This window comes from Loxodonta africana, chromosome 13 (assembly GCF_030014295.1).
Source record: "Loxodonta africana isolate mLoxAfr1 chromosome 13, mLoxAfr1.hap2, whole genome shotgun sequence".
Lineage (NCBI taxonomy): Eukaryota > Metazoa > Chordata > Mammalia > Proboscidea > Elephantidae > Loxodonta > Loxodonta africana.
In genome coordinates this window covers 59458160-59472601 of record NC_087354.1, presented here as the reverse complement: position 1 = coordinate 59472601, position 14442 = coordinate 59458160, and the positions used below count along the sequence as shown (strand labels likewise).

At 40.5% G+C, this 14442-nt stretch overlaps 1 protein-coding gene across 3 annotated transcripts in view; it reads left to right on the top strand.

Moving 5' to 3' along the window:
- Nucleotides 1-2042: 2042 nt before the first annotated feature.
- TEX9 (testis expressed 9) overlaps nucleotides 2043-14442 on the top strand; it is a 60084-nt gene continuing 47684 nt past the window's right edge. Inside the window, exons 1-2 of one of the 3 annotated variants that reach the window (XM_064267514.1) lie at nucleotides 2043-3700; nucleotides 3807-3898. In XM_064267514.1, the coding sequence (XP_064123584.1) occupies nucleotides 3674-3700; nucleotides 3807-3898 (119 nt within the window). In that variant the 5' untranslated portion in view covers nucleotides 2043-3673. The remainder of the gene's footprint in view (nucleotides 3701-3806; nucleotides 3899-14442) is intronic. The other 2 variants (XM_064267513.1, XM_010597992.3) reach the window with 2 other exon arrangements.

The following is a 14442-nucleotide window of genomic DNA, read 5'->3' as shown; positions in this document are numbered from 1 at the left end:
CAGCCTAGCTAAGCTGACACACATTTTTGGGGGACAAGATTCAATCCATAACAACTCCTTTTGTTAAATCTATTCCTATTTTTGATGCTATTGTAAATGGAATTCTTAATTTCATTTTTGTTTTGGGCATTGCTACTATACAGAAATACAATTGATTTCTGTATACTGACCTTGTACGCAGCAACCCTGCTGAACTTGCTTTTTAGTTGCCATAGTGTTTCGTGGATTCCTTAGGATTTTCTATGTACAAGATCATGTCACACAGGAATAAAGCTTTGCATCCTCCTTTCCAAAATAGGTGCCTTCCATCCCTTTACTTTTTTTTTTTTTCCAATTTTATTGTGGTAAAACATACACAAGAAAATTGCCATTTTAATCATTTTTAAGTGTACAATTCAGGGACATTACTTATATTTACCGTGTTGTGCAGTCATCAAGATTTTTCAGCAAACAGAAACTCAGTACCTCTTAAGCAGTAACACCTCACTGCTCCTTCCCACAAGCTCCTGGTAACCACTGAAAAGCTTTTTCATTTTTGCATTTGCCTATTCTAGATATTTCATATAGATAGATAACCAAAATCCAAAACCAAACCAATTGCCACTGAGTCAATTCCAACTCACAGTGACTTCACAGGACAGAGTAGAACTGCCCCATATGATTTCCAAGTCGCAGCTGGTGGATTCGAACTGCCGACCTTTTAGTTCGCAGCCAAGCTGTTAACCACTGTATCACCAGGGCTCCAGATCAATAGATGTATTTAGACATTTAAGGTGATTACTGATTGATATATTTGGATTAATATCCACCATGTTTGTAACTCTTTGGACATACAAATGGTCGATGTTCAATCATTTCAGGAGGTAGCATATGATCAAGAACCAATGGTACTGCAGGAAGAAGTCCAAGCTTCACTGAAGGCATCAGCAAAAAACAAGGCTCCAGGAATTGATGGAATACCAACTGAGATGTTTCAACAAATGGATGCAGTGCTGGAAGTGCGCCCTTGTCTATGACAAGAAAATTGGAAGAGAGCTACCTGGCCAGTCGACGGGAAGAGATTCATACTTGTGCCCATTCCAAAAAAAGGTGATCCAACTGAATGCAGAAATTATTGAATATCATTAATATTACAAGCAACTAAAATTTTCCTGAAGATCATTCAAAAGCAGTTGTAGTGGTACGTCGACAGGGAACTGCCAGAAATTCAAGCTGGATTCAGAAGAAGACATGGAATGAGGGACAGCGTTTCATTCTTTTGTACGTGAAGTTGCTATGAGTCGGAACCGATTCGAAGTACTGAACAACAACAACAACACTGGAAACAAAGGAGCCCTGGGAGCACAGTGGTTAAGTACTTGGCTGCTAAATGAAAGATCAGCAGTTTGAACCCACTAGCCACTTCCTGGGAGAAAGCTGTGACAGTCTGCTTCCACAGTGCTTTACAGCCTTGAAAACCCTATGAGGCAGTTCTACTCTGTCCTATAGGGTTGCTATGAGTAGAAATTGATGGCAACAGGTTTACTGTAATTGAGACACAAAATAAGCAAGAAACATTTATTTCATTTTTCATGTAATAGTCTGGGCTTAAGCACTTCAGAGCTTATATTGTGGCTGACATCCCTTTTGTCTTGTTCCTCTGCAGTGAAAAGTGGGAAAGAAGAAGAGAAAGGAGGGCATGAATTGTGAGGACAGGAGCTTAGTAGACGTGACCTAGAAGCCTACACATCACTTCAGCATGGGCGCATCTCCCACAGACCCAGCAGTTCCACTACCAGGTATAAATCCTGGAGACACACTTACACATGTAGATGAGATACACAGTGGATACCACAAAGCAGTGGAAATTAACACTAGCAGGTATAAAAAAATCCGCTGATAAATCTCACAAATGTCAACAAATAAAATCAAGCCACAAAAAAACATATCAAGTATGATTCATGTATGAGTGATAAAACATCAGACACAAGGAAATGATAAATACCAAATTCAGGATACTTTTGACCTCTGGCAGTGAAAGAGGTTGTGGAGATCTGACATGGCCCAGGGGGTATCTAAAATACTTACAAGGTTTTTTTTCTAAAGCTGAGTGAGAGGGTGAATGGATGCTTCTTTATTACTGATTTTGTTAGTATTTTTTAAACTGTACTATTTATTCTTCTGTTTATATCATCTGTGATTTAGTGGAGACTCTGGTGGCGTAGTGGTTAAGAGCTACCGTTGCTAACCAAAAGGTTGGCAGTTCAAATCTACCAGGTGCTCCTTAGAAACTCTATGGAGTAGCTCTGCTCTGTCCTATAGGGTCGCTACACGTCAGAATCGACTAGATAGCAATGGGTTTGGTATTTTTGGTTTATGGCGTAGTGCTTATATATGTACGTGTAAATAATTTTTAAAATCCTCGATCTTTCAGAGGAGATATCTATCAAATTCCAACATATTAAATGGTGCTGCAAGCCTCGTTGAGATGCAGACCCTGAGATGAATCTTCTGCCTTCTTTTAAATTCAATAGTGCCTTGACTTTTTAAAGGCAACTGTGAAAAATCTGTTACCATATCCAATGGGTCTCCTTTAGAAATCGGATTTTCTCAATATTGTGCAAGCAAAACAAAATGCAAAAGATAAATTGGGTGGTGATAAAATTCTCTGTCATCTCCAGCCTCTAATTTCAAACACTTGTATTCTTCAAAGTAGCTAGCTGCCTTATCCTTATTGACACTGTCATACCTAATAATTACGGACTGTTTACTAGGTTCCAAGCACGATTCTAAGCTTCACTGAATCTTCCTAACTCTGTGAGGTGGGTGATATTCCTATTCACATTTTATAGATGAAGTAACTGAGACACACAGAGTGATATGCCAAAAACCATACAACTAGTAAGCGGCAGAACCAAGATATAAACTCAAGTAGACTGACTTGAGAGCCTGGAGTCTTAATCCTGCTGTGAATAAATGCTGGAAATCAGGTCTTTAGAATTCCACTTAAGACTTTGCTTTAAACCAAAGGCGTGGGAGGAGGACTGGCCACTAAAGGTTGAAAAACCACAACAGAGTAGGCGCGTTAGGAGATTGCTTTCTATGAAGTAGTGGATACGACTTGCCTTCCCGGGTTGAAAAGCATTCACTTTGGGAGTTTACACCGGGCTGTAACTCAGGAAGCACGTGGACAGCAGCAGCAGTGACCAGCAGGAAGCACGCGGACGGCTTCTCGTCCCCCTGCAGTGGACAGCGGCAGCACTAGCGGTGACCAGCAGGAAGCACTTGGACGGCTTCTCGTCCCTCAGCGGTGGACAGGAGGAGCAGCGACCAGCAGGAAGCACGTGGACGGCTGCTCATCCCTCAGCGGTGGACAGGAGCAGCAGTGACCGGCAGGAAGCACTTGGACGGCTTCTCGTCCCCCGAGGGTGGACAGCAGCAGCAGCAGCCCCAATGGTGACCAGCAGGGAGCACGTGGACGGCTTCTCCTCCCCCGACGGTGGACAGCAGCAGCACAAGCGGTGACCCGCGCGAACCGCGGCGGCCACGTCCGAGCTCCGGTTCCCGGGCCCCGCCCCAGCTCCCGCGGCTCTCCAGGAGCAGAGCGGGAGTAGGAACTGTTGGCGCCCGGGAAGTGCCAACTCTCGCGGGAAGATGTGTCGTTGCCTTGGTAACCGGGTCGCGGTCCTGAAAGATGGCGGGGCGCGCACTGGGTGTCAGGGTCGGTTCAATCCCGGACTTTTGTGGAGCCACTAGGCTCCAGGTGGGCCAGAAGGACGCCGAATAACATTTAATTTCGGGGCTGAAAGTGTCTGTGTCTTTTACAGAGACGGAGCGTTCCAGGGACTCAGCTCCCGCTACGCGTTCCACAACCTGCTGCACCCCGACGGGACCTCCTCGCCCAGGAGGAAGAATATAAGTAAGAAATGAGGCTGCCTGCGAGTGTTTTCTTTGGCCTGGCAGGATCGTTCGGACCGCTCGCTGACCGGCGTTCCCACCCCACCTTCCCCCTCCTCTGTCTGCCTCTCGTTGGTTCTCTTTGACATGAGTAGCTCGCCCATCTCTTAGAAGATACTTGAAAGGCGCCAAAATTTAGCCCAAGTAAACATTTTCGTCAGCCAGATGCACTGCCGGATGTAATTTGGGTATCCGGAATTGCCAGGAATAGTTCAGTTTCTAGTTTAGTAGATTCACTTAATTTCAACTTCCTAGAGTTTACGTATGTAAATTTCTTTAGGTTTGGTTTCTAAACTGAAAGCCTGCTTCTTGGTGCGACCGTCAGCATTTTGTACTCAGAGAAACTAAAGCTCAGAGGTGAAATTGCCAAGTGGATGTATTCTTTGCCGCCTAGTTTATGGCAGAGTTGGGACTAGAATCCTGATCTTTTAACTCCCATTCTAGCCACCCTTCCATTTCCCTGCAAGTACAACGCAGCCAGATTAGGTATTTCAGAAGCAAAGTTGAAGCTAAGCCTTAGGGGAAAGTGTACTCTTTGAGGACTTAGTTCATCTCCCAGCTCCTACATAGTTTTCGGTTTGATCTTGAGGACCCGCTTACTTGCTTGTAAATTGAGGAGGCTGGCTTGTGATCTGGGAAATTTCTTCCATTTCCAACAATCTCTGATTCTATTCCTAACACGCCTACATGTGTAGCTGCCCACGGAGTTACTATTCTCATTCTCACTTGGTGGAGTTGGGAGGAGGATTTCCTTCCCTTGTTTGCTTTCACTGTAGTTTCAGCTATCCTGGCAACATGTGCACAAGCCACGTCTCAGCCCCCAGTTTCACAGTTTCTGGAGTTATCTTTTCATTTGATCACAACATTGCCTTGCTTAAAACGATTGCACTTGAAAAGGTCTAGCAGCTCTGACTCCTGCCTGCTCTGTTTGATCTGGCGCCCTCACCTGTTTGCCTACTACCCTCCAACCTTGTAGTTCCTGAAGCTTCTTCCTGCCTGTCCTTGAGGGCAATCACACATGCTTTCTACCTGTAATGCCCAGAGTTTTCTTCCTTGGCCATGCTGCTACTCTTTTTCTTTGCATCTTATTAATTTTTCTTTGCAGTTAACATAATTACATAAATTCATTGGTTTACTTTTTTACTGTCCGCTCCACAGGACGGTGGAGAATCCCACAAGGGCAGAGACCATATCTGTATTATTTGCCATTGTATACCCTTACAGAAAGTATATTTTAACAACCCCCTTCCTTTTTAATTTAAAATAAAGTAACTAATTTAATTTAAATTTTGGAAAACAGCCTGGCAGTTCCTTAGATGGTTAAATATAGTGACCATGTGATTTATATTTGAAGTGAAAGCATATTTAAAAGTAAAACTGAAGTGTACAGTTTCTAAATAGACACGTGCTAACTTCAGATGGGTTAAGGGGTAAGAAAATAACCACTCTCCTCTGTCTGAAAAAATGGGCCTGTTATTCCAGTTCAAGAGTACACTTAAGCAACTGAATTTACTGTTCGTGTACACAAACCAAAACGGTTATTTTCCCTACCATTCACCAGACGGCCCTAAATACCTTTGTTGATTAGGTGAATTCATTTAATTATTTGAGAGTATATTTTGCAGCTTGTTCCGGTGGGTTACTAGGGACCTAATCCCAAAGCCAGGCATCTACAGGAGCTATCCTGTCCTACCAGGAACAGTTCATGGGAAAGGTGGTCATTTGTAACTTGTTCTCTCACCTGTTCTTTGAGGTGTGCACATCTGAGGCATAGGAACAGAGCAGCTTCTTGGGTCTCCCTGAAGCTTACAGACAGCTTCTGTGCTGTGCAGAAGTAAAATGCCACCTGTCATCTTGGTATTAAAGCATATGGGAGGTCTTTTCAATGAGCAGAGCACAGTACTTCCCAGGGACTTCAATGCATAATTGCGTACATTTCAGCTACTGCCAAGCAGTTGGAGGATCACTGTTTGAGAGGATAGACTGGAAACATGCTAATCACTGAGTTCACAAGATTTTTCCAAGCTTCACACCTATATTATGACACCAGAGAGTGAAATAATAACACTACTAACGTCAGTTTTAATTGGTCTTGGTACCTGATGGGACAACCCTCTCCTGTCTGCCTGCCACTTCCTGAAAAGTCTTGATTACATTGGATTTATAATTTGCTTTATTCATCTATTTAGGGGTATTATTGCTTGCAGAATAAATTATCTATTGGCATAAATTTACTCTAATTATGCTATTATGTTTAAATCTTGACTGTGTTCATATATACTCTCTGTTTTAGAGGAGTTCCAATATTGTTTGTTTTTGCCTTCTCTCTTTCCCTCTTACCAGTCTTGTTGGGAGGTTTATTTATTTTATTGGTCTTTTCAGAGAACTAGCTTTGGGTTTTCTTGCCAATTTCTTTATGTTATTTTTTATTTGATTGGTTTTATCTTTGTTATTTCCAGCTTTTGATTGTGGCAAATTCAAAGAGCTGGAAATAATTTTTTAGTTTCTTGGGTTCAATTTTGTTTTTCTTATTTTTTAATAAATACATTTAAGTCTGTAAATTTTTCTTCAATTATAGCGTTAACTGTATTCTAGGACCTCTGCTGATACGTGTTTCGTTCATGGCTATTTAGTTATAAATACTTTGATTTTCACAGTGATTGTTTAGGAGTGTGTTTTTTAGATTGAAAATACATGGTTCTTTTAGTTTCTTTTTTTTTGTTATTTTAAAGTTAATTTTTAATTGCACTATGGTCAGGGAATGTATATGATATTTTTAATGTATTGAGTTTTTTGTGTGTTCAAGTACATATTCAGTTTTTGTAAATATTCTTTGTATTCTTTGATAAACTCAACAAAATAGAAAGTGTATTTACTATTTGTTCACTATTAAGTCAAACTAGTTAATTTTGTTGTTCATAACATCAGTATTTTCATCACTTCTCTATTAGCTATGTTGGTTTCTATTAAAAGGTATATTAAAATCATCCACTGTAATTATAGTTTTTTTTTAAGTATCTCATTATGATTATGTCATTTTTTGTTTGGAGGCTATATTGTTTGATTTATTAAAATCTTCTTAATGCATTATTCCTTTCACTATTGCATAGTGTCTATTATATTTTTTTTCATTTATTTTCAAACTTTTTATGTCATTTAGTTTTAAGAGCATTCATTTTATACCCAGTCTGATAATTTCTGCCTTGCAATAAGTGAGTTTAATTGATTTACATTTATTGTGATTACTAAATATTTGATGAAGATGGAAGGAATACATAGAGTCACTATACCAAAAAGAATTAGTTGATGTTCAGCCATCTTAGGAGGTAGCATATAATCAAGAATTGATGGTACTGAAGGGAGAAGTCCAAGCTCTACTGAAGGCAGTGGTGAAAAACAAGGCCCCAGAATTGATGAAATACCATTTCAGATGTTTTAGCAAACAGATGCAATGCTGGAAGTACTCACTGGTCTATGACAAGAAATTCGGAAGACAGCTGCCTGGCCAAGTGACTGGAAGAGATCTACATGTGTGCCCATTCCAAAGAAAGGGGATCCAACAAAATGTGGAAATGGTTGAATAATATTATTAATATCACATTAAGTAAAATTTTACAAAAGATAATTTAAGAATGGTTGCAGCAGTACATCGACAGGGAACTGCCAGAAATTCAAGGCAGATTCAGAAGAGGACGTGGAACCAGGGTTGTCATTGCTGATGTCAGATGGATCTTGACTGAAAGCAGAGAATACCAGAAAGATGATTACCTGTGTTTTATTGACTATACAAAGGCATTTCGACTGTGTAATCATAACAAATTATGGATAACATTGAGAAGAATGGGAGTTCCAGAACACTTAACTATGCTCATGCAGAGCCTGTACATACACCAAGAGGCAGTTGTTTGAACAGAACAAGGGGTTACTACATGGTTTAAAATTGGGAAAGGTGTACATCGGGGTTGTATCTTTTCACTACACTTATTCAGTCTGTATGCTGAGCAAATAATCCAAGAAGCTGCACTATACGAAGAACACCACAACCGGATTGGAAGAAGACTTATTAACAACCTGCGATATGCAGATGCCACAACCTTGATTGCTGAAAGTGAAGAGGACTTGAAGCACTTACTGGTGAAGATCAAAGACCAAAGCCTTCAGTATGGATTACACCTCAACATAAAGAGAACAAAAATCCTCACAACTGGACCAATAACATACATCATGATAAGTGGAGAAAAGATTGAAGTTGGCAAGGATTTCATTTTACTTGGATCCACAATCAACGCCGATGGAAGCAGCAGTCAAGAAATCAAACAATGTATTGCATTGGTCAAATCTGCTGCAAAAGACCTCTTTCGAGTGTGAAAAAGCAAAGATGTCACATTGAGGAGTAAGGTGCACCTGACCCAAGCCATGGTATTTTTAACTGCCTCATATACATCATATACATAAGCTCAACAATGAATAAGGAAGACAGAAGAAGAATTGATTTCTTTGAATTGTGGTGTTGGCGAAGAATATTGAATATACCGTGGACTGCCAGAAGAATGAACAAATGTGTCCCTGAAAAAATACAGCTAGAATGCTCCTTCGAAGCAACAGTGGCAAGACTTCTCACATACTTTGGATATGTTATCAGGAAGGACCAGTCCCTGGAGAAGGATATCATGCCTGGTAAAGTAGAGGCTGCAACAGTGGGCTCAAGCATAACAAGGATTATGTGAGGACAGCACAGGACCCGAAGTGTTTCATTCTGTTGTGCATAGGATCTCTATGAGTTGGAACTGACTCAATGGCACCTAACAACAAAGTGGAGATAGATTGACACAGTGCCTGCAACAATGGGCTCAAACATAGCAGCGATTGTGAGGATGCCAAAGGATTGGGCAATGTTTCATTCTGTTACGTGGGGTCACTCTGAGTGGGAACCGACTCAACGGCACCTAACAATATAACAAGAAAATATTTGAAGTTGTTTGTCTATCTAATCTTGTGTTTTCTGCTTACTATAGCTTTATTTTGCTTTGTTCTTTTGTCTTCTGTTGGATTAAATGAGTTTTATTATGTTTTTTTATTTCATTAGTTTGGAGGGACCTTAGAATGCTTTAACTTGGCTTTCCCTTATCTTTCAAGTTAAATGGTACTTTATGTCTTCTTTGTTTTGAGCAACCCTCCTCCTCAGTTTATCGTCAATGTTATTTTTATAGTCTGTACTATTTTAGATTTACAGTCGTGTTTTCTAATTTCTTTCCTCATCATTTATTTTTTTTTTTTCCAGATTCATTTCCTCATTACTGAAGTGTAGACCCTTAAGTACTTAGTTCAATGAAAATCTGAACCTTATGCTCTTTGGTCTTTTCTGAAAGTTGTGTTACTTTGCACTTACATTCTTCAATGACAGTTTAGCTGAACATAGAATTCTAGATGGCCATTTTTTCCCCTTAGCCCACTGAACATGCCATTTCTTTGCCTATTGAAATCTAAGATGTTGATAAGCCATCTGCTGTTAGCTTTTTAGGTAACCACGCTGGTAGGTGATTTTTCTTCTCTTTTAAATAATCTCTTTGGTAGGTTAAAGAGTATTTTCTTTGTCTTTGAAGTTTTGCAGATCCACTATGTGTAAAAAAACCAAACCAAACCTGTTGCGTTTGGGTCAATTCCTACTCATAGTGACCCTATAGGACAGAGAACTGTCCCATAGGGTTTCCAAGGAGCACCTGGTAGATTCGAACTGCTGACCTTTTGGTTAGCAGCTGCACTCTTAACCACTATGCCAACAGGGTTTCCATGATATGTACAAGTGTGGATTTTTTTTTTTTTTTCCTTTATTTTGCTTGGGATCCATGTCTTCAATTTTGGAAAATTCTCTGCTATTATCTCTTCATATTTTGACTTTTTCTGCTTTCTGGGATTTTCTTCTGCAGCTTCTATTAGACAGTACCCATACCAGTTGCCACTGAGTCAATTCTGACTCACCGTGACCCTATAGGACAGAGTAGAGCTGCCCCATAGTGCTTCCAAGGCTGTGATCTTTATCAAACCAGACTGCCACATCTTTTCCTGAGGAGAGGCTGGTGGGTTCGAACTGCTGACCTTTAGTTAGCAGTTGAGCACTTGCCACTTGTGCCACCAGGGCTGCTTCTGTTAGACAGTAGGTAGATAATAAAGCTGTCATACAGTTTGTTTTAAATGAGTATTATCTTTTTTTTTTAAATCTCTTTATCTTTCTATCTGACTTTGTAGATGATTTCTTCATATCTGTGGTCTGATTCAAGGAGCCCTGGTGATGTGGTGGTTAAAGCTGCCTCTGCTGGTTCTCCCATGGTTTGGTGATTTGTTTCTTTATGTAATTTGTTTTCTTTGTGAGGTCATCTTTAGCAGAGTTTGCTTTCTGAGAGAATGCCATATATATTCTAGATGAGTAAATGGCCCTGTGGGGCAGTTTTGAGTTTACTAGTTTTACAGAGTTTTCACACACCAGCTTTCTATATTAAAATTTGGACACAGCATCCCTATTCCAAGCAGGTTGTATGAACTGGAAGTCACGACTGTGTGTTCCAGCTACACGAGCATCTTCTCCACTTACGGCCCTCACTTCATTTCCGCTCGCTTAAGGGTACGTAGGGTCCCTGTGTGGTGCAAACAGTTAAGCACTCGACTACTAGCAGAAAGGTTGGCGGTTTGAACCCACCCAGGGATGCCTCAGAAAACAGGTCCGGCTATCTGCTTCCAAATGGTCACAGCCTTGAAACCATATGCAGAATTTCTACTCTGCACACATGAGGTCATCATGAGTTGGAATCAATTCGAGGGCAACTAACAACAGAGTTAGTGGGAGAGTTTTTGTAGTCTGTGTTTCACAAATGGGGCAACCCCTCCTGACTCCTACACAGGCCTCAGCTTATAGCTGTGAGCTGTTTTGGCTTCTGTTCCTGTTTACTGCTTTCACTTTGAGTTGCTGCTTTATTCTTAGCATCAGGGGATTTCCCTTGCCTGAGTTTGAGTTGGCGGTTTCTCATTTGTTACATTCTATCCAGCATTTTTATGGGTTTGGAGCAGAACAGTAGTCTTCGGAGTCATCTCAGTCTACTATACTGACCAGAAGTTCTATGTAAATTCTCATGATTCTTGTTAGGGAAATGTAAAAAATGACATAATGGTCCCATAAATGCTACTCTTGGTGTTTATCATATTATTCTTTTGACTAGATCATCCTAAGATAAAAATAGCTCTTAAAGCTTCACCCTGTTTCAAAAAGTGTTATGACACAGATTTTTTTATTCGGGGTGGAGGATGCCAGTGGTCTATGTTACTCTGAATCACATATCTAAGAAAAACAAACAAGATATCTCATTTTTTTAAATTAATTTTTATTAAGCTTCAAGTGAACATTTACCATTCCAATCAGTCTGTCACATGTAGGTTTACATACATCTTACTCCCTTCTCCCACTTGCTCTCCCCTTATTGAGTCAGCCCTTTCAGTCTCTCGTTTCGTGCCAATTTTGCCGTCTTCCCTCTCTCTCTATCTTCCCATCCCCCCTCCAGTCAAGAGTTGCCAACACACTCTCCAGTGTCCACCTGATTTAATTAGCTCACTCTTCATCAGCCTCTCTCTCCCCCCCGCTGACCAGTCCTTTTCATGCCTGATGAGTTGTCTTCGGGGATGGTTCCTGTCCTGTGCCATCAGAGGGTCTGGGGAGCATTGCCTCCGGGATTCCTCTGGTCGCAGTCATACCATTAAGTATGGTCTTTTTATGAGAATTTGGGGTCTGTATCCCATTGGTCTCCTGCTCCCTCAGGAGTTGTCTGTTGTGCTCCCTGACAGGGCAGACATCGATTGTGGCCGGGCACCAACTAGTTCTTCTGGTCTCAGGGTGATGTAGGTCTCTGGTTCATGCGGCCCTTTCTGTCTCTTGGGTTCTTAGTTGTCATGTGACCTTGGTGTTCTTCCTTTGCCTTTGCTCCAGGTGGGTTGAGACCAATTGATGTATCTTAGATGGCCGCTTGTTGGCATTTAGGACCCCAGACGCCACATTTCAAAGTAGGATGCAGAATGTTTTCATAATAGAATTATTTTGCCCATTGACTTAGAAGTCCCCTCAAACCATGTTCCCCAGACCCCAGCCCCTGCTCCGCTGACCTTTGAAGCTTTCATTTTATCCCGGAAACCTCTTTGCTTTTAGTCCAGTCCAATTAGGCTGACCTTCCTTGTATTGAGTGTTGTCTTTCCCTTCACCCAAAGCAGTTCTTATCTAGTGATTGATCAATAAAAAACCCTCTCCCTCCCTCCCTCCCCCCTTTGTAACCACAAAAGTATGTGTTCTTCTCCGTTTTTTCTATTTCTCAAGATTTTATAATAGTGGTCTTATACAATATTTGTCCTTTTGCCTCTGACTCATTTCACTCAGCATAATGCCTTCCAGATTCCTCCATGTTATGAAATGTTGCAGAGATTCGTCACTGTTCTTTATTGATGCGTAGTATTCCATTGTGTGAATATACCACAATTTATTTACCCATTCATCCGTTGACGGACATCTTGGTTGCTTCCAACTTTTTGCTATTGTAAACAGAGCTGCAATGAACATGGGTGTGCATATATCTGTTTGTGTGAAGGCTCTTGTATCTCTAGGGTATATTCCGAGGAGTGGGATTTCTGGGTTGTATGGCTTTTTTTTTTATGGTAGTTCTATTTCTAACTGTTTCAGATAACGCCAGATGGATTTCCAAAGTGGTTGTACCATTTTACAATCCCACCAGCAGTGTATGAGAGTTCCAATCTCTCCGCAGGCTCTCCAACATTGATTATTTTGTGTTTTTTGGATTAATGCCAGTCTAGTTGGTGTGAGATGGAATGTCATCGTAGTTTTAATTTGCATTTCTCTTAATGGCTAATGATCGGGAGCATTTTCTCATGTGTCTGTTGGCTGCCTGAATATCTTCTTTAGTGAAATGTGTGTTCATATCCTTTGCCCACTTCTTGATTGGGTTGTTTGTCATTTTGTAGTTGAGTTTTGACAGAATCATGTAGATTTTAGAGATCAGGCGCTGGTCTGAGATGTCATAGCTGAATATTCTTTCCCAGTCTGTAGGTGGTCTTTTTACTCTTTTGATGAAGTCTTTAGACGAGCATAGGTGTTTGATTTTTAGGAGCTCCCAGTTATCTGGTTTCTCTTCATCATTTTTGGTAATGTTTTGTATTCTGTTTATGCCCTGTATTAGGGCTCCTAGGGTTCTCCCTATTTTTTCTTCCATGATCTTTATCGTTTTAGTCTTTATGTTTAGGTCTTTGATCCACTTGGAGTTAGTTTTTGTGCATGGTGTGAGGTATGGGTCCTGTTTCATTCTTTTGCAAATGGATATCCAGTTATGCCAGCACCATTTGTTAAAAAGACTATCATTTCCCCAATTGACTGACACTGGTCTTTTGTCAAATATCAGCTGCTCATACATGGATGGATTTATATCTGGGTTCTCAATTCTGTTCCATTGGTCTATGTGCCTGTTGTTGTACCAGTACCAGGCTGTTTTGACTACTGTAGCTGTATAATAGGTTCTGAAATCAGGTAGCGTGAGGCCTCCCACTTTCTTCTTCTTTTTCAGTAATGCTTTGCTTATCCGGGGCTTCTTTCCCTTCCATATGAAATTAGTGATTTGTTTCTCTATCCCCTTAAAATATGACATTGGTATTTGGATTGGAAGTGCATTATATGTATAGATGGCTTTTGGTAGAATAGACATTTTTTACTATGTTAAGTCTTCCTATCCATGAGCAGGGTATGTTTTTCCACTTAAGTATGTCCTTTTGAATTTCTTGTAGCAGAGTTTTATAGTTTTCTTTGTATAGGTCTTTTACATCCTTGGTAAGATTGATTCCTAAATATTTTATCTTCTTGGGGGCTACTGTGAATGGTATTGATTTGGTTATTTCCTCTTCGGTGTTCTTTTTGTTGATGTAGAGGAATCCAAGTGATTTTTGTATGTTTATTTTATAACCTGAGACTCTGCCAAACTCTTCTATTAGTTTCAGTAGTTTTCTGGAGGATTCCTTAGGGTTTTCCATGTATACGATCATGTCATCTGCAAATAGTCATAGCTTTACTTCCTCCTTGCCAATCTGGATACCCTTTATTTCTTTGTCTAGCCTAATTGCCCTGGCTAGGACTTCCAGCACGATGTTGAATAAGAGCGGTGATAAAGGGCATCCTTGTCTGGTTCCCGTTCTCAAGGGAAATGCTTTCAGGTTCTCTCCATTTAGAGTAATATTGGCTGTTGGCTTTGCATAGATGCCCTTTATTATGTTGAGGAATTTTCCTTCAATTCCTATTTTGGTAAGAGTTTTTATCATAAATGGGTGTTGAACTTTGTCAAATGCCTTTTCTGCATCTATTGATAAGATCAAGTGGTTTTTATCTTTTGTTTTATTTATGTGATGGATTACATTAATGGTTTTTCTGATATTAAACCAGCCTTGCATACCTGGTATAAATCCCACTTGATC